The 21,928-nt window shown below is 41.7% G+C and overlaps 1 protein-coding gene across 2 annotated transcripts in view; it reads right to left on the reverse strand.

The window, feature by feature from the left end:
• The window catches only part of LOC124795246 (b(0,+)-type amino acid transporter 1-like), a 410,036-nt gene that overhangs the window by 160,716 nt on the left and 227,392 nt on the right, over positions 1-21,928 (reverse strand). Inside the window, exon 1 of one of the 2 annotated variants that reach the window (XM_047259181.1) lies at positions 3,026-3,126. The exons of the other annotated variant lie outside the window; for it this stretch is intronic. Within the exon in view, the coding sequence (XP_047115137.1) occupies positions 3,026-3,038 (13 nt within the window). The 5' untranslated portion in view covers positions 3,039-3,126. Of the gene's footprint in view, positions 1-3,025; positions 3,127-21,928 lie in introns of those variants that run through there. 2 annotated transcript variants of the gene reach the window in all.

The raw sequence follows: 21,928 nt of genomic DNA on the forward strand, positions 1-21,928 counted from the left end.
TAATAATTAGTGAAATTAATGATGCAGTTAGTAGAAAATCTATAAATGAAAAGGAAAAGCACCAAAAAACCCTTAAACCATGATCCTACATCTGTTAATCATCTGCACTACCATCGCAGGAGACGGCTTACTGGCAGTTCGTAATCTTAACTACTGGGGAAACATTAGGTTTAAGGAAGACATGTTCTTCAGGAGGCTCCAGTTGCCGAATCATACATGCATGACCCATATTATCATTAATTACGCCTATGCGAATAAGTCTTTTTACCCCAGGCAAAGGAGTTTGTATGTGGGAAATAAAAATTTGCACCCTGGTTCGCAGTCCAAGTTAAACTGCAGGCCTCACCATAAGTGGCTATTCAGAGGTCGGAGAAGTGTAAGGGTATACAGTCTCCTACGCCACAAAGCTCATAAAAGTACTTTTGCGTTCAAACCAGCCTGTGTTGGAGACAACTTCACCTTAGAAAATAGGGTATTCTACACCTTTTCCCTTGGAGCCGCTGTGAGTATAACACAGAAGAATCTCAGAATAAACGTTTTTACCTATCATAAAATGCTACTTATTTGATACAATACTTTAAGATGAAATCCGGCATGTAAATAGCCCCTCTTTCCGTGCGCCACGTATGTAGGCCTGTGTGATGGTCAGAACACTTCTAGCAGAAAATTACGTTGTCTCCGCTCTTCACTATAGAATTTAACACGTTGTTTTTAATCGAGGTGAAATCCTAAGATTTAAGTTAGGGCGTAGCCCAGATATGCGTCCCATTGTAATTACTGTTCATGGCATATATAAATAATCTGGTGGATAACATAAGAAGCTGTTCGTAGATCATGATTTAAATGGAACAGTCGCAACTTAAACTTTGAGGAAAATCAGGGGAGACGGCCGGAAGATCAATGCTTGATGCAGGGACTGGCGACTGACCATAAGTAAATGTACCATTTTTCACACAAGTGTAACAGTCCATTCGGTGATCAGTCACTGGAAATCGTAACAACTGCGAAATATTTGAGTATCATTCCGGAGTGACCTAATGTGAAACGAGAGGAAGAGACGCAGATGCTACAGATTCGTTGTAAAACATTTACTTAATTGTAGGAATAGATAGCTCATAAAATATCGGGTGGCTATAATTAAAGTGCAGCTACTTACAAAAGTCTAGCGTGGGCTGTAACTGTCGTATGACAGCGAATCTTGGTACATATGCTAATGCGTTAATGCGAAAACCTATTTACGCTGGAAAATTAATTCCAGTTTTGGCCACCAGTTGCAAATCTGGCGCTGTGAGTGCAAGAAAGATGTACAGAAATGTTTCCATACGCAGTGGATTATAAATGGGACGTGGACAGAAGAGGTCAAGTTAGTTAGTTAGTTAGTTAGTTGGTTTGTTTGAGGGGAGGCGACCAGACAGCGACGTCATCGGTCCCATCGGAAGGAAGTCGGCCGCGCCCTTTCACAGGAACCGGCCCGGCATTTACCTGATGCGATTTAGGGAAATCACGGAAAACCTAAATCAGGATGGCCGGACGCGGGTTTGAACCGTCGTCCTTCCAAATTCGAGTCAGGTGTGCTAACCACTGCGCCACCTCGCTCGGTAAGAGGTCACGAGAGGCACAACGTCGATATAATTATTGACTGCTGCTTTCAAGATTTGTTCAATGTGAGCACCAGTGACGACGAAATGCTGCATTCGTAAAACTACGTGATTAACAGTTGCTCGCAGCGGTTCCGGTGGAATCTGGGCAACGTGTTCCCGTATACTGGTCTTCAGATCAGGTAGAGACCCTGGTAAACATGTTATTTTAAGTACACTCAAAGGAAAACTCACATGGAATGAGATTAGGTGATCTTGTAGGCCATGCATCTCCAAAACCTCTGGAGGTAACACATTCGTGGGAGGTTGCATTAAGCAGACCTTTCACTCGGCTAGTGAAATGAAGTGTTGACACGTGTTGCATGAAAGCAGTGGTTTCCACCAGTTGTGCTATTCCAAAGCAGGAATCACATGCTGTACAAGGAGGTCTCGATAACGTACAGGCGTCACGGTAAACCTGACCGGACCTCTGGGTATATTCTCTTCAAAGAAGAACGGACCGAGAATAAAGATAGTTGTGAATCCACGTCACACAGTCACATTGGCGACTGTAATGGCTCTTCGTGTACAACACGCTTTTCAACAGTGACCGAAATTTGGTAGTTCTCATTACTCCACAGATGAGGAGTGCCACACCGAGTTCACTTGCGTTTACGAATTTCATTATCTTCTTTAAACCATTTAATAACCTCGAGCTTCTCTTCAGACCTTTCAGTAAGCGATGCCCTCTGAATGAAGCACTATAATTGCTGCCGTTCACACAAAACAGTTTCACTAACAGCGCAAGGTCTCTCTTCTCGATAGTCATACTGGCTAACGCTATGGCTTGTAAAATGACAACGTGCATGTCATTTCGTCACAGTGTACAGCGCCAGATTTGCGCCTAGTGACCAAAATTGGAAATAATTTGTTTTCCAGCGTAAATAGGTTCTGCATTAAGGCATTAGCACATCTACCAAGTTTCGTTGCCGTAGGATAATTAAAGCCCACACTGGACCTCCGTGAGTGGCTGCACTTTAATTATTCCGTGTGTGAATGTTCTAAGAAGAGTCGAGCAACGTACTACTTCCTGCTTCATAGATCTCGTAAAATGACTATGTCGGGAAAATAAAAGAAAGTCGAGCTCATAAGAAGACTTACTAACAGTCGCCTTCAGGTGCACGATTCGTGAACTGAACAGGAAAGAAGAGAAAAAGATGTTGGTACTCCAAGTACCCTCCTCTTCGTACAATAAGGTGTCTTGCGGGCTACAGAAGTAGATGTATGAATGAACCTGCCACAACTAACACGACCCTGTCGCTCGCTTAAAGTTGTTTATGGGAGCCAAATCCCGATAGGAAGGTTGAACAGTGTGTGCAGTATCATCTAAGCTTGTACGGAGGTCCTCATAAAAAGCTAAAAATGAGACAGGAAAACAGTGCACATACCGACGGAGTCCATTCCGTGTTGAAGGGCGACGGCAGAAGCCGCGTCACGCTCTGGTGGCTTCACGTCGCAGCGATTACGCTGGCGTCAGTGGAGCATGTTAACACACGGGCTGCGGGACACAAACGGTGCTACAGGGTGGGACAAGCAGAGAGATACGGAGTGGCTGGACACACAGCCAGCGAGACTGATTATGTTATCATGCGGAAGAGCACACAAGCCGACTGCGACCGCGAATAACCACAACTCCCAACAGACAAACACCGGGACAGCCAATCACGACCCCCACCAGCCAGAACGACAACATCTGTCAGCACACAGATCATCTTGTCGCCCAGATGCGATATGCGGCAACGCCATTGATCAGATGTTAGTAGCTGGTGAAAGCGTCGCGGTCATGTAATGGTGTTTTTCGAATCTCCATCGCGCCCCAACTTCTTTTTCACAAAATTATGAGCTGTCCGTCCGGCCATTGACGTGTCTGTTCACTGTATTCAGTTTTGTGTCAGTGTCGTGGTCTAACGTTCTTTTTGCAACAGCGAGGTGTAGGAGAGGGTCCTATGATAAAAGTTGATTCCGAGATCTTGTGTGTTTTCACTAGTATTCGGCACTGGGATCCCGTTTTGCAAGGCGATGAGCCTCCAGACGTACATACCTGCTACTTGTTCCACCCAAGTACCACTTGTTATAACGCTTGCGTTCCCTTTTGGAAGTTGACTCTTTAATTCCTTTATTGTAACATAGTTTACATCCGTTTATTTGTTGTTTTCGTTTCTGTGAAAGGCCTATGCGGCATCTCGCCTGCTCTTAGTTTTCATTACTTTTACTTGCGACGGTAATACAGTAGAGTCTCGATAGTTCGAGGTGAACTGGACGGGAACCACCTCGAACTATCGAAAACTCGGAATATCGAAATTTAAATGGGAAAAAGAAATATTATCGTAATGTAAGTAATAAAGGTCAAAATATGAACTTTATTAAAATAAAAGTTTTTACACATGCATTTGCATCGGCAGAATAACAATAATTATCTATTTAGACAAGTAATAGTGAAGTGCGTCATGTTTGGCGAAGCTGCAACGTTTCCTCGCGGCAATGTCACGCCACCGTCTCAGGAGCAGTAGGTCAGCTGGTGTCGCCTCACGCTGTTGTTCCACGTAGCATACGGCGGCCTCGAGAGCAGCGTAGCCATCGGTGTGACTCATCATCGGTGCAGCCTCTGCCTCGTCGTCCTCATCACTCTCACACTGCGATGGAATGTTAACCATGTCAATTATAGAAGAGTCTGTCACTTCCAACTGTTCGTCCGAATTTAACCAATCGCCTACTTCCACCTCTTCTGCCTCTTCACACCGTGGCAATCTTCTGATTAAATTACAAATGGTTGATCGTCCTCATCTGCTAAATCTTCAGTTTCTGTGTCTGGTATACTTTCCTGTAGAATTTTCCTCCATGACTTTGAAATTGTGTCTGACTTTATTTCGCTCCAAGATTCCCTAATCCAGTACACGACGTCCTTCAAAGTCACTTTCTTCAAAGCTCCTACAATGCTTGCGTTGTCTTCGGAATGCAGGATTGACTGTAGCATTCGCCGTCGATACTTTTTTTTTTGTGTAGGCATTCCAGAACGCCCTGATCCTTGGGCTGAATGAGACGGGTAACGTTTGGTGGGAAAAACAAGGCACGGATACTTTCGCACTGCAGTTCTCCTGCACTTGGATGTGAGGACGCATTATCCATGAGCAAAATTGCTTTGCATAGCAGTCCCCTTTCTAAAAATTGTTGCAGTCAGGTACAAATGAGTTGAGAAACCAGTTCTTGAAGATTTCCTGATTCATCCAGGCATTATTCTGATGTAACTAGTTTTAGTTTGTGGTTTCCAGTTGCATTTGAAATTGCCATAACTGTGAGCTGCTCTTTACTTTTTTTGTGCCCAGGAGCACTTTTTCCTTCACAAGAAGCAAGTTGTCTCGCTGGTAACATTTTAAAATTTAGCCCAGTTTCGCCACAGTTATTTGTTCATTAGACAAATTTTCGTCAGTTATGATTTTTTTAAAGCCGACGGTAAATTTTGAAATGGCCTGAGCGTCACCAGAGAGTTTTTCTCCACATACGTCTAGTTGATGCACTCCATACCTCTTCTTCCACTTGTCGAGCCAGCCCACACTAGCGGCGAAATTGTCATCTCCTTCCTGCAGCTGGTTTCTGAAAAACAAAGCCTTTTCTTGCAAGATTGGGCCAGAAATCGGAGCACCCTTCAGTCTCTGTTGGGTAAACCACATGAACAATGCCTCACTTGTTTTTTCGAAGTCTGACTTCTTTATACTTCTTCGACAGAGAGATTCGTGTGAGCATTTCTGTGAAGAAAACTGTTCCAATTTAAGTCGGTTTCTTCGCGTCACCAACAGTAACTTCACCGACACCATATTAGAGAGCAAGTTTTTTTTAATTGTTTCTCCTTTGTCAAGTCGCCTTATTGCTTCTAATTTTAGATGCAAAGGCACAAATTTCCCCTTTTTTGTTACAGCACTCATCTTTGTAAGGTGTACAACGGAACACACAGTCAACAAACAAAACGACACACAACACTGTACAGTACAGGTACTGGGAACTACAGCAGCGTATGAACTCCCCAGTTTTGATCGGTAGCAGCCGGCAGTAGTCGGGGTATTTCGTGCCATACTGACCACAGATGTTCGTGCTACAGGGAAGCGAGCTAATCGTCAGTGTTGATTGAATTGTTGTCTGCTTTCTCACTGAGCTGTACTCTCCCTATCTCCCTAACTATCTTTTGCAATGATGTTTTCATTATTTATCGTTTCAGTAAAAAAAAAGTAGATCGTTGCAACTTTTTTTTTTTTTAAAAAAAAAGAGGCTCGGATTATTGGAAACTCGAACTATCGAGACTCTACTGTATAGTCTTACCACATGGGTCATATTCTTCAACATATGTGTAGTATGACAATCGCCATGACTATAGTAAGACAACAGACACGTCAATGACCGAACAGACAGTTCATAATTTTGTGAAAAAAAAACGGGGTCACGAAGGAGATGTGAACATGGATCTCCCGCTCTGCAGTCCAACACCGTGACCACATAACTCGCTCGATGCTTCACATCTTGTGCTTGGACGTTCACTGTTTCTGTTTTGCTTGTATTTTCATCCTTGATCATCGTTCAATCTTTGACGGGCTATCCACTAGACCATCTAACTATTAAATCTGAGGAGGATGCGTTGTGGAGTTTCCGTTTTAAGTGCGTCCTGTTACACCCGCTCTCGTCGTACAGTTCCATGGTGCTCTGTTTCTGCTTGCCGCTTTTCCCAGCCAGTTTAATGATTCGCATTACTAGCTCAGTCTGTCCACGTGAAGTTCTTCCTAATTTTGCTGATAAAAAGTCAACTACAGAAATCTGATTTGATGCCTTCCATACAATGATTTTACTTATATGAAATTTAAAATTCACATATTGTTACTATTTCATGGACTATTTCCTACAGAACTGAATTGTTTCCACTCTGTCATTGGAAAGGATTGCAGTATCATCAGAAAATGCTAGGCAATGAATATGAACTTCATTCGTAGTTTTTGTTATTTCCTAATCACTTTTCCCTAAACTAAACTGAAAGGTGGTGGTGGGGGAGGGGGAGAAGCCGTAACCTTGTCTAAGTCCGGTTACGATATCAAATTGGCTAGGAAATTTTTCTAAGGTGGTATTTGATGAAGATCAGGTAATAATGGGATAGTTTAATTAAACTGCTGAAGTGTGCAATGTAAGGTCCCAAATTATCATAATTCTTTAACAGCAATAGTCCATATAAAATACTTGGAATACGAAAATGGCCGAAACTTAAGGTAAAAGGGACCGCAATATTAAGTTCTGTATGGAATACGAACTGGAAGGCTAGGCTGGACACCAATGGTGGCGAAGTTTAATTGCCGATAAAGCAACGGTTACGTGTAATGAGAAATAAATACTGCAGACAAAGATAATTTGGCTGAAAAATATTGCAGTGAACGTAAAATAGTAACAGAAAGAAGACACAGAGGAATTAAATACATCAGCTGCCACTGGACATTGATTTAGATCAATAGGGAAGTTAAAAATTTGTACCAGACGGGGATTCGAACCTGAGGTCTCCTGCTTATTAGGCAGATGCACTGACCGCGCCATCCGGTCACGGTGGTCACCACAGCCACACAGACTACCCTAGCAGGCCCCCAGATTCTCAACACACTACTCATGTAGGGTCCTGCTCATTCGCCTCAATATTCGTGGCATATCTGCGATTCCCGTAAGAGTTGGTGTTGGCGTGCATCTACACTTAAGGGATCATTGCCGTCATCGCATATATACAGCTTACAAAATATCGCTGGTAAATTCTCAAATCATGGCACAGTGGAAAGGGGAGATTTTTTAGTCTGTAAGCTTTGGACTAGGAAACCACGCGATTAGGAAGCAAGTCAGAGAAAGGATCTCTTAACGCTCAGCTTGGCATATTCTCTGTGATGTTGGTGACAAACCACTCACGAGAGAAACTTATCCGCTAGAAAAAAGGTAGCCCGAAGTTTCAGATTCAGAAAATGCATAAATACGAATCGTTGACCACAAATCTATTATAGTACCGTCGAACACTTGTGTTGAACGGATGGTTAAGTAAAGTACAAAAATAATTTTCTGCCTAGTAAGTGCGACAAGACAATGATCTGGAACCGTGAGAGCAGACAGATATGTTTGTGCCGTGGAATACAATGAATAGAAAGAACCCATCAAGAACCAATAACTGTGTAATAAAATTACAAGTAAACAAAGAACTTCATGGCAGATTTAAACGAAGCCGATTAGGTGCATACTGATAAAAGATTAACGAATTCAAAACAAACGTAAGGACAGGTACGTAAGCGTGTTTCACCCAGTTCAAAAACCAGATCTTACCGGCCAAGTTGTCAAAAAGGTCTAAAAGTAAGAGAACTAAGCCATCTTCGCCAATGTTCGTTAATCATGATATCACTGGTGTGCAAGAAGATAAAATTAAGACGTGAAAACCCAATACTTCGTTCCAAAATACTGCATCGTGGACCCTCAAACCCCGTTCCTACTTTCGATCTTCGTCAGTTCCAAAAACAGCATATACATAAATAAGTTAGGGTGGAATTTAAATCAGTTGAAGTCGCTCGGCAGACGGGCGATCTCTGGACGTAATGGGGCGACCGTTAGAATCTGCATGGGGTATGTGGAGGATCTGACAATTCTATCAACAATTGTCATAAGTCGTTGGAACAACTGAGCGTGCCAACCGATTGGAAAGAGACTCAGGTCGTATCAATCAGTAAGAAGGGTCGCAGGACTGATGGTGCAAAGGTGTTGACCTATGACAGTTCGTCGTAGACTTAATGGAAAACCCCATCGTGTATAATGTTTCTCTTCCTCTAAATCAGTGGTCGTCAGACAGCAGTCCGAATCAAGAACTCCTACAGCCCGCGGTTCTCAGCCGTATTTTTATAACAATATCCATCTAACAACTAACAGCCGAATCCAAAAGCGTCAACTGAATAGTTCCATAGGAGTGTACCTTGCGTACTCAGTAACAAACAAAAGTGCTTAGAGACAGTGATATTTTAATATATGTTTAAATTTAATTGATGCTGGCGAATTCAGCCGTGAGCTAAGTAAAGTTGGCCGCATATCTCAGGTACAGTGGGATCGGTATATTAATGCTCTCATTACTGGCAACACACATACCGATCAGCTGCTACTGCATGAATTTCAAAGTGAAGTGACAGACTCATAAATGCCCATTACAGACACACTCGTCTTCAAGTGCGGTACATGTTTACAGCAAGTCATATGAAGTTAAGGCCGTTGTAATGCAACGCCATTAGCGGAAGGAAAATGACGTTCAAAACATTTAGTAATCATTTGTGATCGTGTCTCATGTTGCGTAATGTATTTAAACATAAATACAAGTAGCTTTATTAATCAGTTTATCATCCATTCACACAGACGACACCACCACCACCACCACCACCACCAGTTCGTCAGGCAGTCACACTGTCACGACTTTGGTGTCGATGAGGATGGCAGCAATCAAGCAGAAGAGTCGACAGAAAGTGTTCCGAAAGATGGCGACTTTTAACAATTATCCAGCTGCCAATCGATCGCGCCCTTATTATTGCTGGTCTATTGCATGCTCATAGAATGATATTTCATGAAGGTAGCCAATTAATCACGAGACTGATACATATTCAGGTGTTCTTCACCATGTCAGTATTGACTCTTGAGCACAAAGATTGACGGTAGCTGCTCTGGAGAATGCAAAACTCTGCAGTCATTAACGTCGTCCGATACGCACTGATCGTGTGAGACCGAGACCACTCGTTCATGAGTTCTAAATAGTTATAGGTGGTGCTAAGGTTGATGCCCAGTTTTTTAAATCTGGAAAGCCGCCTAGTAAATACAATGTGTGACAAATAGAATATCCGAACACGTATATGAAGAGTTCTATAGGCATAACTCCATCATCCATACTTTATGTGGGTGCATGATAAGAGGGGAAAGCAGCACCCAGTGATCCTCAAAATAGAGTGAAAGGGCCACTGTCTTTTGCCAGTGCATAATGACCTGGTGGATAATGCTGTAGCCTTCTGTGACTCTTCACAGACGAAGATGTTCGTTACTGGGAGGTGACATCGATGGGAAATACTACTGGCCATTAAAATTGCTACAACTACAACGTGCTGACATGAGGAACGTTTCCAACCGATTTCTCAGACAAAAACAGCAGTAGACCGGCGTTGCCTGGTGAAACGTTGTTGTGATGCCTCGTGTGAGGAGGAGAAACGCGTACCATCACGTTTCCGACTATGATAAAGGTCGGATTGTAGCCTATCGCGATTGCCGTTTATCGTATCGCGACATTTCTGCTCGCGTTGGTCGAGATCCAGTGACTGTTAGCAGAATATGGAATCGGTGGGTTCAGGAGGGTAATACGGAAAGCCGTCCTGGATCCCAACGGCCTCGTATCACTAGCAGTCGAGATGACAGGCATCTTATCTGCATGGCTGTAACGGATCGTGAAGCCACGTCTCGATCCCTGAGTCAGCAGATGGGGACGTTTGCAAGATAACAACCATCTGCACGAACACTTCGACGTTTGCAGCAGCATGGATTATCAGCTCGGTGACCGTGGCTGCGGTTACCCTTGACGCTGCATCACAGACAGGAGCGCCTGCGATGTTGTACTCAACGACGAACCTGGGTGCACGAATGGCAAAACGTCATTTTTTCGGATGAATCCAGGTTCTGTTTACAGCATCATAATGGTCGCATCCGTGTTTGGCGACATCGCAGTGAACGCACATTGGAAGCGTGTATTCGTCATCGCCATACTGGCGTATCACCCAGCGTGATGGTATGGGGTGCCATTGGTTACACGTCTTGGTCTCCTCTTGTTCGCATTGACGGCACTTTGAACAGTGGACGTTACATTTCATTTCAGATGAGTTACGACCCGTGGCTCTACCCTTCATTCGATCACTGCGAAACCCTACATTTCAGCAGGATAATGCACGACAGCATGTTGCACGTCCTGTATGGGCCTTTCTGGATATAGAAAATGTTCGACTGCTGCCCTGGCCAGGACATTCTCCAGATCTCTCACCACATAAAACGTCTGGTCAATGGTGGCCGAGCAACTGGCTCGTCACAATAAGCCAGTCACTACTCTTGATGAACTGTGGCTTCGTGTTGAAGCTGCTCTGTTTGACTCAATGCCCAGGCGTATCAAGGCCGTTATTACGGCCAGAAGTGGGTGTTCTGGGTACTGATTTCTCAGGATCTATGCACCCAAATTGCGTGAAAATGTAATCACATGTCAGTTCTAGTATATATGTCCAATGAATACCCGTTTATCTGTATTTCTTCTTGGTGTAGCAATTTTAATGGCCATTAGTGTTGTTACGAAACTCAGAGTTGCAGATGGTAAGCATTTAGTGCAAAGATTGACTGCTGACCGTCGTCATAACTAAATCTAATGTAATGTAATCCGGGTGAGTAGACGGAAAGACCAGGTATTGTTTGACTGGTGACCATCCACAACACTGAAAAGTCTATTCCGAGAGATTTAAAGTAGGAAGAATACTTTACAAGGGAACCTCCCCATCGCACCCCCCTCAGATTTAATTATAAGTTGGCAAAGTGGATACGCCTTGAAAAACTGAACACAGATCAATCGAGAAAACAGGAAGAAGTTATGTGGAACTATGAAAAAAATAAGCAAAATATACAAACTGAGTAGTCCATGCGCAAGATATGCAACATCCAGGATTATGTGGGCTAAGGAGCGCCGTGGTCCCGTGGTTAGCGTGAGCAGCTGCGGAACGGGAGATCCTGGGTTCAAGTCTTCCCTCGAGAGAAAAGTTTACTTTCTGTGATCTGTCCGTTCGTTCATTGACGTCTCTGTTCACTGTAATAAGATTAGTGTCTGTGTTTTGCGACCGCACCGCAAAACCGTGCGATTACTAGACGAAAGGACGTGCCTCTCCAATGGGAACCGAGAACATTTGATAGCTAGGTCATAGGTCAACCGATTACTCCACAGGAAAACACGTCTGATATATTCTATACGACACTGGTGACGGTATGTGCGTCACATGACAGGAATATGTTGTCGACCCACCTAACTTGTACACTTGGCGAATGGGCAAAAAGAATCTTCTACCTTGCCCGATTTAGGTTTTCTTGTGGATGTGATAATCACTCCCAAAAAAGTGATGAAAACATAAGAGTTTGTCACATAAACTGCAACAAATGAATGCAACAGTTTCACAGTCGCACAGTTTTCCCTGTGCTCTGTCAAAACATATGTTTTTAACGTGTTCAAATTTTTCCGTGTGTAGACCGTCAAATCCTGCATATGTCCAAGCAAATCTGAACATGTCCTGGAATTTTGGAGAGCGAAATTGATTATGTGTGAGTGCATGAACTTTGATAATTGTCTGAAAATAAAAAATTAAACTTTTCACTTGAGGGAAGACTTGAACGAAGGACCTCTCGTTCCGCAGCTGCTCACGCTAACCACGGGACCACGGCACTCCTGAGCTCAGAGTATCCTTGATGTTGCATATCTTGCGCATGGACTACTCAGTTTGTATATTTTGCTTATTTTTTTCATGGTTCCACACAACTTCTTCCTGTTTTCTCGATTGATCTGTGTTCAGTTTTTCAAGGCCTATCCACTGTGCCAACTTATAACTAAATCTGAGGGAGGTGCGATGGGGAAGTTCCCTGGTAAGTGACGGACGGCAATTGTCAAACCCTACGGAATTATAATGCAAGCGAGAAAGAGATGGCTTCAAATCCATCCTTAGACTAGTTCTGAAGTATCGTTCGACTGTCTGGATACCTTACATGGTTGAGATAGCAAAAAGGGATAAAAAATTAGAAGCATTGCAGGCTGCATCACCGGTTTCTTTCGTCAGCCTGAGAAAGTTAGTTAGTTCCATGTTCCATGGGTCATTTTGCACGATAAATCGTAGTAATGTGAACAAGTCATTTTATATTCACATAGCAAATTTATTTAAAAATAAGACTACACGCTAAACTTTTAAGAACTCTTTAATATGCAGATGTGGGTAAGTAATTCCTGTCTGCCTCCTTTTACACATTAAAATAATAGAAATTCTTCTACGAAATAAGACGAGTTGTCAAGGAAAAACTTTTTCAGTTTGTTTTCGAATTTTACTTCTCTGTCTGTCAGTTATTTTATGTCTCTGGGTAAGTGATGAAAAATTTTGGTTGCAGCATCGTGCACCGCTTTTTGTACAAAAGGCAACCTTAATGTGGCGTAGTAAGCGTCATTTTTCCATCTGGTATTGAAATTATTACATCATTTTTCTTTTTGAATTGCAGTGGATTATTTGCATCAAAGTTCATGAGGGAATAAATATACTGCGAAGCAGTAGTCAAAATTCCGAACCACCAGACGACTACAAGATGATCGTGGCTGAGGGTCACATAATATTCATACAGCACGTTTTTGTACAAAGAAGACTTCCTTTCTTAAATATGAGTAGCACCAGAACATTATTCCATGACATTATTGAATGAAAGTATGCAAAAATGTGATTGTCTCTCCACCAGATTTGCAATGATTCTAAGCGCCAATGTGAGTGAACTATGTTGGTTTAGGAGATCCAAAATGTGTGTTCTCCCCTTTACGTTCTCATCAATATGTTCACCTAAGACTTTTGAAGTTCCCACCCCATTCATTATTTCTTCACCGTGTGTTACACTTATCAATTGTGTAGTACCCCTCGATGTGCAGAACAGTGTATGTTGTGTCCTTTTAAAATTAAGGGTGAGACCATTCGTACAAAACCAGTCAGTGATACAGTTAAGAACATTTTTTACCGGTTCTTCTGATTCTAAATGCATGCTTGGATTGATTACAGTACTAGTCTCATCGTAATGACATCTATGGATTCATTGCGGTGTGTACGGACAGGCAGTCTTGCCAAGTACTTTCGAATGCGTTTTCCGAAAACAGTCTGGAGCAGCTAGTTAAGACAGCCCACATGCAATGAAAATATTTTAGGTCTTGCAGCTACAAACAGGGCTGACCACCTCGACGGCATCAGTAGAGAGACGAGGATTCAAAAATAGCCTTGTTACAAGAAAAGCTAAACTGCTAATATATAATTCCCTAGTCCTCCCAGTTATCACATACGGCTCAGAGGTATGAACGTTGACAGAACACGATAAAAATGCTCTAAGAAGCATTGAGCGGAAAATACTACGCAAAATCTATGGGCCAATAAGGGAGGAAGGAGGCTGGAGAATACGCTACAATGCCGAATTACAAGAGTTAATACAAGGCAGAGACATAGTAAAATTTGTGAAATCACAGCGATACGATGGCTAGGACACTTGGAGAGAATGGCAGAGGATAGAATTCCAAAGAAAATGATGAAAGGTATAATCCATTCAGTTAGGCGAAAAGGGAGACCTAGAAGAAGATGGATCGATGAGGTAATAATGGATATCAGCAATATGGGAGTCCGGGGGTGGAAAAGAGCAGCAAATAACCGAGAAGTGTGGAGGAAGATTGTTGAAGAAGCCAAGGCTCACCAAGGGCTGTAGAGCTACTGAAGAAGAAGAAGAAGCTACAAACAGGGCTGACCATCTCGACGGCATCAGTAGAGAGACGAGGACTAATGGTCATAACATTGTCATAGCGATGATAATTACTAAAGTTAACAAATCCACCAAGAAGTCTACGAAAGTGTTTCTGTAGAAAGGGCAAATAAGCAGTTGTTTGCAGTTTACTTTGAGAATGAACTGGCATCGTTCAGTTTCAGTATGACGGACGTAGAGAAATTATGGGTAAAGTTCAAAAGGACTGTAAATCATGATCTGGTGAAGTATGTGCCTAACAAGTAGATTAAGGGCTGGAAAGACCCACTGTGGTTCGCCAATGAAATTCGGAAAATCCTGAGTAAGGCTATCGCTAAAGGAGGAAAATAACACTGGTTATTTGGAGGAAAGTGTTCTACAGACTCTACTGGAGGGAGAATCTATTCTGGACTTAAGCTAAATACTGATGATAATTTTGAAATGGGTGTAATATAGTCCAATCGCTCACGAACCGCACAGGGGGAAAAAGGGTACCACGTAAAATCGCTGAGAACACAAAACATTGATTAGGTAAAAAGAGGGGATAATTAAACGGGCGCCAGCCCACTAGGGCAGTGAATGTCCAGAGTCTTGAGAAAGGTAATGGCAAAGAAATTTAAGCAAATAATCACTGGCGTGACAACAGAAGATTGTCACGCTTTTCCACGGCACAAAAATTCACGAGTAAATAAATAAATCAGAAAGCACTGAGTTTGCAGTTTCTTCTTCTGAAATACTAAATTGTAAAAGTAATATTAAACGAAATTACTGGTTAAATAAATGACCGGTTTAACTTAAACTTTGTTAAGTAAAAAGTGACTTTCAATAGCCTCAGTGTAACGTAATGCAAAATTTAGAAAAAGGCAAGCAATTTACTTTTGATTATTCAAAGATTGAACTGAATTCACTTTAAGCAAATGAGCAATTGATTTTACTTTTAAAATAACAACAACAGAATACATAACAAGTCAGCAAAAGTCACTCGCTAAGCTAAATACAAAATAAATGAAATTGCGCACTTTTAATTTGTGCTGTATCTTTAGTTATTAGTTTTGCCAGTGAAATTTTACTTTAAGTAGGCTATGTCAAGCGATACAAGAATGAACATTTAATTGAGGCAGAAAATTTAGACAAACTGGGCATTGTCTGTTGTTGTGGTCTTCAGTCCTGAGACTGGTTTGATGCAGCTCTCCATGCTACTCTGTCCTGTGCAAGCTTTTTCATCTCCCAGTACCTACTGCAACCTACATCCTTCTTAATCTGCTTAGTGTATTCATCTCTTGGTCTCCCTCTACGATTTCTACCCTCCACGCTGCCCTTCAATACTAAATTGGTGATCCCTTGATGCCTCAGAACATGTCCTACCAACCGATCCCTTCTTCTGGTCAAATTGTGCCACAAACATCTCTTCTCCCCAATCCTATTCAATACTTCCTCATTAGTTATGTGATCTACCCATCTAATCTTCAGCATTCTTCTGTAGCACCACATTTCGAAAGCTTCTATTCTCTTCTTGTCCAAACTATTTATCGTCCATGTTTCACTTCCATACATGGCTACACTCCATACGAATACTTTCAGAAATGACTTCCTGACACTTAAATCAATACTGGATGTTAACAAATTTCTCTTCTTCAGAAACGCCTTCCTTGCCATTGCCAGCCTACATTTTATATCCTCTCTACTTCGACCATCATCAGTTATTTTGCTCTCCAAATAGCAAAACTCCTTTACTATTTTAAGTGCCTCATTTCCTAATCTAATTCCCTCAGCATCACCCGACTTAATTAGACTACATTCCATTATCCTTGTTTTGCTTTTGTTGATGTTCATCTTATATCCACCTTTCAAGACACTGTCCATTCCACTCAACTCTCTTCCAAGTCCTTTGCTGTGTCTGACAGAATTACAATGTCATCGGCGAACCTCAAAGTTTTTATTTCTTCTCCATGAATTTTAATACCTACTCTTAATTTTTCTTTTGTTTCCTTTACTGCTTGCTCAATATACAGATTGAACAACATCGGGGAGAGGCTACAACCCTGTCTTACTCCCTTCCCAACCACTGCTTCCCTTTCATGTCCCTCGACTCTTATAACTGCCATCTGGTTTCTGTACAAATTGTAAATAGTCTTTCGCTCCCTGTATTTTACCCCTGCCACCTTTAGAATTTGAAAGAGAGTATTCCAGTCAACATTGTCAAAAGCTTTCTCTAAGTCTACAAATGCTAGAAACGTAGGTTTGCCTTTCCTTAATCTTTCTTCTAAGATGAGTCGTAAGGTCAGTATTGCCTCACGTGTTCCAGTGTTTCTACGGAATCCAAACTGATCTTCCCCGAGGTTGGCTTCTACTAGTTTTTCCATTCGTCTGTAAAGAATTCGTGTTAGTATTTTGCAGCTGTGACTTATTAAACTGATAGTTCGGTAATTTTCACATCTGTCAGGGCATTAGCAAACACAAAAAACTGGCAGTGAATAGTTAATCAATTTTCATATTCTTACGACACTGTGATTTCATGGAAAGGAGAGGGACCCTTTTTGGTAATAATGTCTGAGGACATTGACAACACAGTGCCCTGTAAGTTTTAACTATTGCAGGTTATTATTAAGGTTAGACACACTTTGTGAAAGAAATGTTACTGGGTAATGCCTACGTAAGTTTATAAATTTTCACTTAACAATCTTACGACGTTGTAGCTGTACGAACGACGAAGAATGTGGCCGACGACAATGCTGAGCTGCCGTTGCTGTTCGAGAAGAAACTGGAGTCGTCTCCAGAGACACGGATAATTATGGGACAGGCAAAAGTTGAAATGCATCTCTCTCTGCATGTCCTTCTACCGTGGCGTTCCATACTCGCGGTTAACGAATCAGGCGCGAGCATAGCAGGCGCGACCTTAGCTGCACACCGCGTCTGCGGAAGCGCGCAACACTACTGCACTCTTTCATGACCCAAGCTGCTTTGCCTCCTCTCTGCTAGCAGTGCGTCAGAGACTCTCCATACGCACAGATATACAACGGCACAGTTACTACCATTTCGTCAATTAAGTTCCCTTGGCTATTACCCAGCAATTTGCAATATTTTCGTTATAACTACAGTCAGAAATAAATGCCCTACTACATCGCTTACGTATTATGTATACTTTCTGTAATATAACTTGCAGTTTCAGAATCATAAGTATAGTACAAGTTATCAACGGATATTAAACGGCGAAAATTTTGGATGGTGCAGAAGGTATTTAAGCTGCATTTTCGGTGTTACAGGTTGGTTTAAGTGTTTTTAAGATTTAAAGAAGATTCATAGTATTGGTGAAAATTTTGTAAGATCAATGCATTCCTATGTAAGCGTGTTGGTAAAATAAATGGTATGCCACATAATCAGCCGTTTTTCCACACCAGACTCGTGCCTTCAAGTCTGACACCCCCAAGAGCCACTCTCTTACACCCTGTTCTTGTGAAAGTAAGACTTCAATTTGTAACGCACCACTGCTTACCTACGTGGCAAATTGAAGCTGACGCATTGTTATTAATGCACAGTATTGTTTCCAAATTCTTTCGGTCATTTCAAAAGTTCATTTCGTGGAGACAAATTCTTGCTGTAGTTAACCATTTTGCGTAGTTAGAGAAGATGCGCTGCTACAAACTGATTACGTACTTCAGAAGTTGTCAGATTGTATTTAACAGTAGAGTTGAAGCTATAACACAACAACACAATACTTCGTATTTTTCACTTTTTCATAATTTTGATACTAATCTCAGATTACACGTGTGTATATTTTGTTATTTTATTGACGATACTAATTATTTGGAATATTGTAACGCAAATTTAGTGAAAATCATTTGAAAATAATGTTCTAAAGCAATGTAGTGGATAGTAACAATGTCTAACCGAAGATAATCTCGGCGTGGCACTAACATTGTTGGTACGTGAGAGAGCGTACAAAGAGAGGTGTAAGTTGACAGCGGGACTGGATAATGGCGGAAGTATGAGCAAAACTTTGTTTTTGAACTTCGTGGTGATAAAATGTTGGGCTAGGCGCTGTGAACATAACGAGCACTATTGTGGTCCACGGCAGAATAATTATTTGAGAAATGTTTCAGTAGTATTAATGGAATAATAGTATATTGTGGCCAGTTGCTTTTAATTCTGCTCGTGAGTAGAGAGAAGAGTCTGTTGCCTATCAACAGTCATCAAATCTTTACGCTATGCCTACAGCAACTCCAAAGTAAGACAGTGCAACAACAGAAATTTAGAAATTTAAAAGACTTAACAAAATATCTACAATATTCGGTTGCTGACTAATATTGTACTTTGGTAACTTCAGAATTATTTAGTGTCAATAATTACCCCCAAGTAATCACTACCAACAGTAGGATCCTGCTCCTATTATTTTAATAACTGAGAAATGAAAAGGACTTGCATTTTAAATTTATGGAAGACCAAGACAATCTTAAATTTTGTTAGCTCAGTGAAGATAGAAACTCTAGAATTTAACTGGCAGTGTTGATCAACTTTAGTCAATTTAATTACTTTCATTACCTTTCTGAGAAAGCCTCATCAATCATGTAAATCAGTTTGTCTGGCAAGACTGCCGTACTTAATTTATTCTAAAAGTGTTATGTAAATATTTGTTTATCTGTGTGTGGCGTTGCCAGTTTCCATTGCTGCTGATTATGACGCATTCGTGTTTCCCGCTACGAGTTTTGTGTATCGAAAAGAAATGATTACTGAAACTTGAAAATAGGAAGCATTATAGTAAAGTAAGATTCTTGTATCTTTACTGCATTACGTGTAGCAATTAGTAAACGACTTTTGATTTTAAATTATTACAAAGTGTTAAGTGTAAGGAAATCAACTCTCAATAATTTTATAAGGTACCGTATTTTCAACCATGTTCTCGTATCCGTATTAACTGTTACGGCCTACATATTTTCAGGAATTGTTACGTTAACTTCATATTTTCACTCGACTTAACCAGACTCTTAGCTTTTGCTGAAGCACGATCTAGCGAACCTATTACTAAGGAACCTCAGTTCTGCTAAATTGCAGTTCAAATTTAATAACATTCTCTTTCACTGCTCAAAATTATTCCATACCCTTACTGATATTCTACTTTCGATTTTACTAGCGCAACGTATTTTCCTGGCATAGTAACTTCCAATGGAATACTTATCCGCATTCTGTCGGTAAAAAATTCTTCGAGTTAGGCGCCTTTTCTGAAAATTATCGAAAATTAGGTACACGTCATCTAATTACTGTGGTTGTGGATAGGTTAAAAGGTGTTCTGCAATCAGTGAAAGTTGCGCTAGTACGCGTTACCACTTAGCGTAATTTGTACAAGTGTCACAGGCGGCCAGTAGGCTAACACAGGTTCATCATTTTACATCTACATCTACATTTACATACATACTCCGCAATCCACCATACGGTGCGTGGCGGAGGGTACCTCGTACCACAACTAGCATCTTCTCTCCCTGTTCCACTCCCAAACAGAAAGAGGGAAAAATGACTGGCTACATGCCTCTGTACGACCCCTAATCTCTCTTATCTTTGTGGTCTTTCCGCGAAATGTAAGTTTGCGGCAGTAAAATTGTACTGCAGTCAGCCTCAAATGCTGGTTCTCTAAATTTCCTCAGTAGCGATTCACGAAAAGAACGCCTCCTTTCCTCTAGAGACTCCCACCCGAGTTCCTGAAGCATTTCCGTAACACTCGCATGATGATCAAACGTACCAGTAACAAATCTAGCAGCCCGCCTCTGAATTGCTTTTATGTCCTCCCTCAATCCGACCTGATAGGGATCCCAAACGCTCGAGCAGTACTCAAGAATAGGTCGTATTAGAGTTTTATAAGCGGTCTCCTTTACAGATGAACCACATCTTCCCAAAATTCCACCAATGAACCGAAGACGACTATCCGCCTTCCCCACAACTGCCATTACATGCTTGTCCCACTTCATATCGCTCTACAATGTTATGCCCAAATATTTAATCGACGGGACTGTGTCAAGCGCTACACTACTAATGGAGTATTCAGACATTACAAGATTCTTTTTCCTATTCATCTGCATTAATTTACATTTATCTATATTTAGAGTTAGCTGCCATTCTTTACACCAATCACAAATCCTGTTCAAGTCATCTTGTATCCTCCTACAGTCACTCAACAACGACACCTTCCCGTACACCACAGCATCATCAGCAAACAGCCGCACATTGCTATCCACCCTATCCAAAAGATCATTTATGTAGATAGAAAACAACGGCGGACCTACCACACTTCCCTGGGGCACACCAGGTGATACCCTCACCTCCGATGAACACTCACCATCAAGGACAACGAACTGGGTTCTATTACTTAAGAAGTCTTCGAGCCACTCACATATTTGGGAACCAATCCCATATGCTCGTACCTTAGTTAGGAGTCTGCAGTGGAGCACCGAGTCAAACGCTTTCCAGAAATCAAGAAATATGACATCCGTCTGATACCCTTCATCCATTGTTCGCAAGATATCATGTGGAAAAAGGGTAAGTTGCATTTCGCAGGAGCAATGTTTTCTTAAGCCGTGCCTGATGCATGGACAGCAACTTATCTGTCTCAAGGAAATTCGTTATATTCTAACTGAGAATATGTTCGAGAATCCTGCAACAAACCGATGTTAAGGATATTGGTCTGTAATTTTGAGGATCCGTCCTTCTACCCTTCTTATATACAGGGGTCACCTGCGCTTTTTTCCAATCGCTCGGGACTTTACGTTGGGCAAGAGATTCACGATAAATGCAAGCTAAGTAAGGAGCCAATGCAGTAGAGTACTCTCTGTAAAACCGAATTGGAATCCCATCAGGACCTGGCGATTTATTTATTTTCAACCCATTCAGCTGCTTCGAAACCCCAGTGATGTCTATTACTATGTCCTCCATACGGGAATCTGTACAAGACTCAAACGGTGGTATGTATGTACGATCCTCCTGCGTAAAAGATTTCTCAAATGCTAAATTTAAAATTTCAGCTTTCGTTTTGCTGTCTTCCGTTGCCATGCCAGACTGATCAGCGAGCGACTGGATTGAAGCCTTCGACCCGCTTACCGATTTTACGTAAGACCAGAATTTCCTAGGTTTTCAGCAAGATCTTTTGCTTAGGTATGACGATGGTAGTGGTTGTATGCTTCGCGCATCGCACTTTTTACAGCAGCACGAATCTCTACTAACTTTTGCCTGTCCTCATTCTCCCGATCTTTCTTGTACCGCGACTGCAACTGTCCTTGCTTCCTGAGCACTCTTCGAATTGCGCTGTTAAACCACGGTGGGTCTTTTCCGTCCGTAACACAGTTTTTAAGCACATACTTCTCCAATGCGTGATTTACAATGTGTTTAAAATTTGTCCATAATTCCTCCACGTCCATCGTACCGGGAGTAAATAAAATCGAATACTCTCCTAGCCTTCTTGACCGACTTTTTAACTTTCGTAACCATAGTCACAATGACAACATCATGATCACTAATCCCTGTCTCAACACTGACACCGTCGATGAGGTCTGGTCTGTTCGTGGCTACCAGATCTAAAATATTTCCATTACGCGTTGGCTGTCGATTTAGCTGCTCAAGACAGATAATGTGTTCAAAAGTAATTCACACGACGGCTTGTCTGTACCACCTGTAATGAATCCATAGACATCCCAGTCTATACTAGGTAGGTTGAAGTCGCCTCAGACTAATACAGCATGATCCAGGTT

The sequence above is a fragment of the Schistocerca piceifrons genome, chromosome 4 (assembly GCF_021461385.2).
Source record: "Schistocerca piceifrons isolate TAMUIC-IGC-003096 chromosome 4, iqSchPice1.1, whole genome shotgun sequence".
NCBI lineage: Eukaryota > Metazoa > Arthropoda > Insecta > Orthoptera > Acrididae > Schistocerca > Schistocerca piceifrons.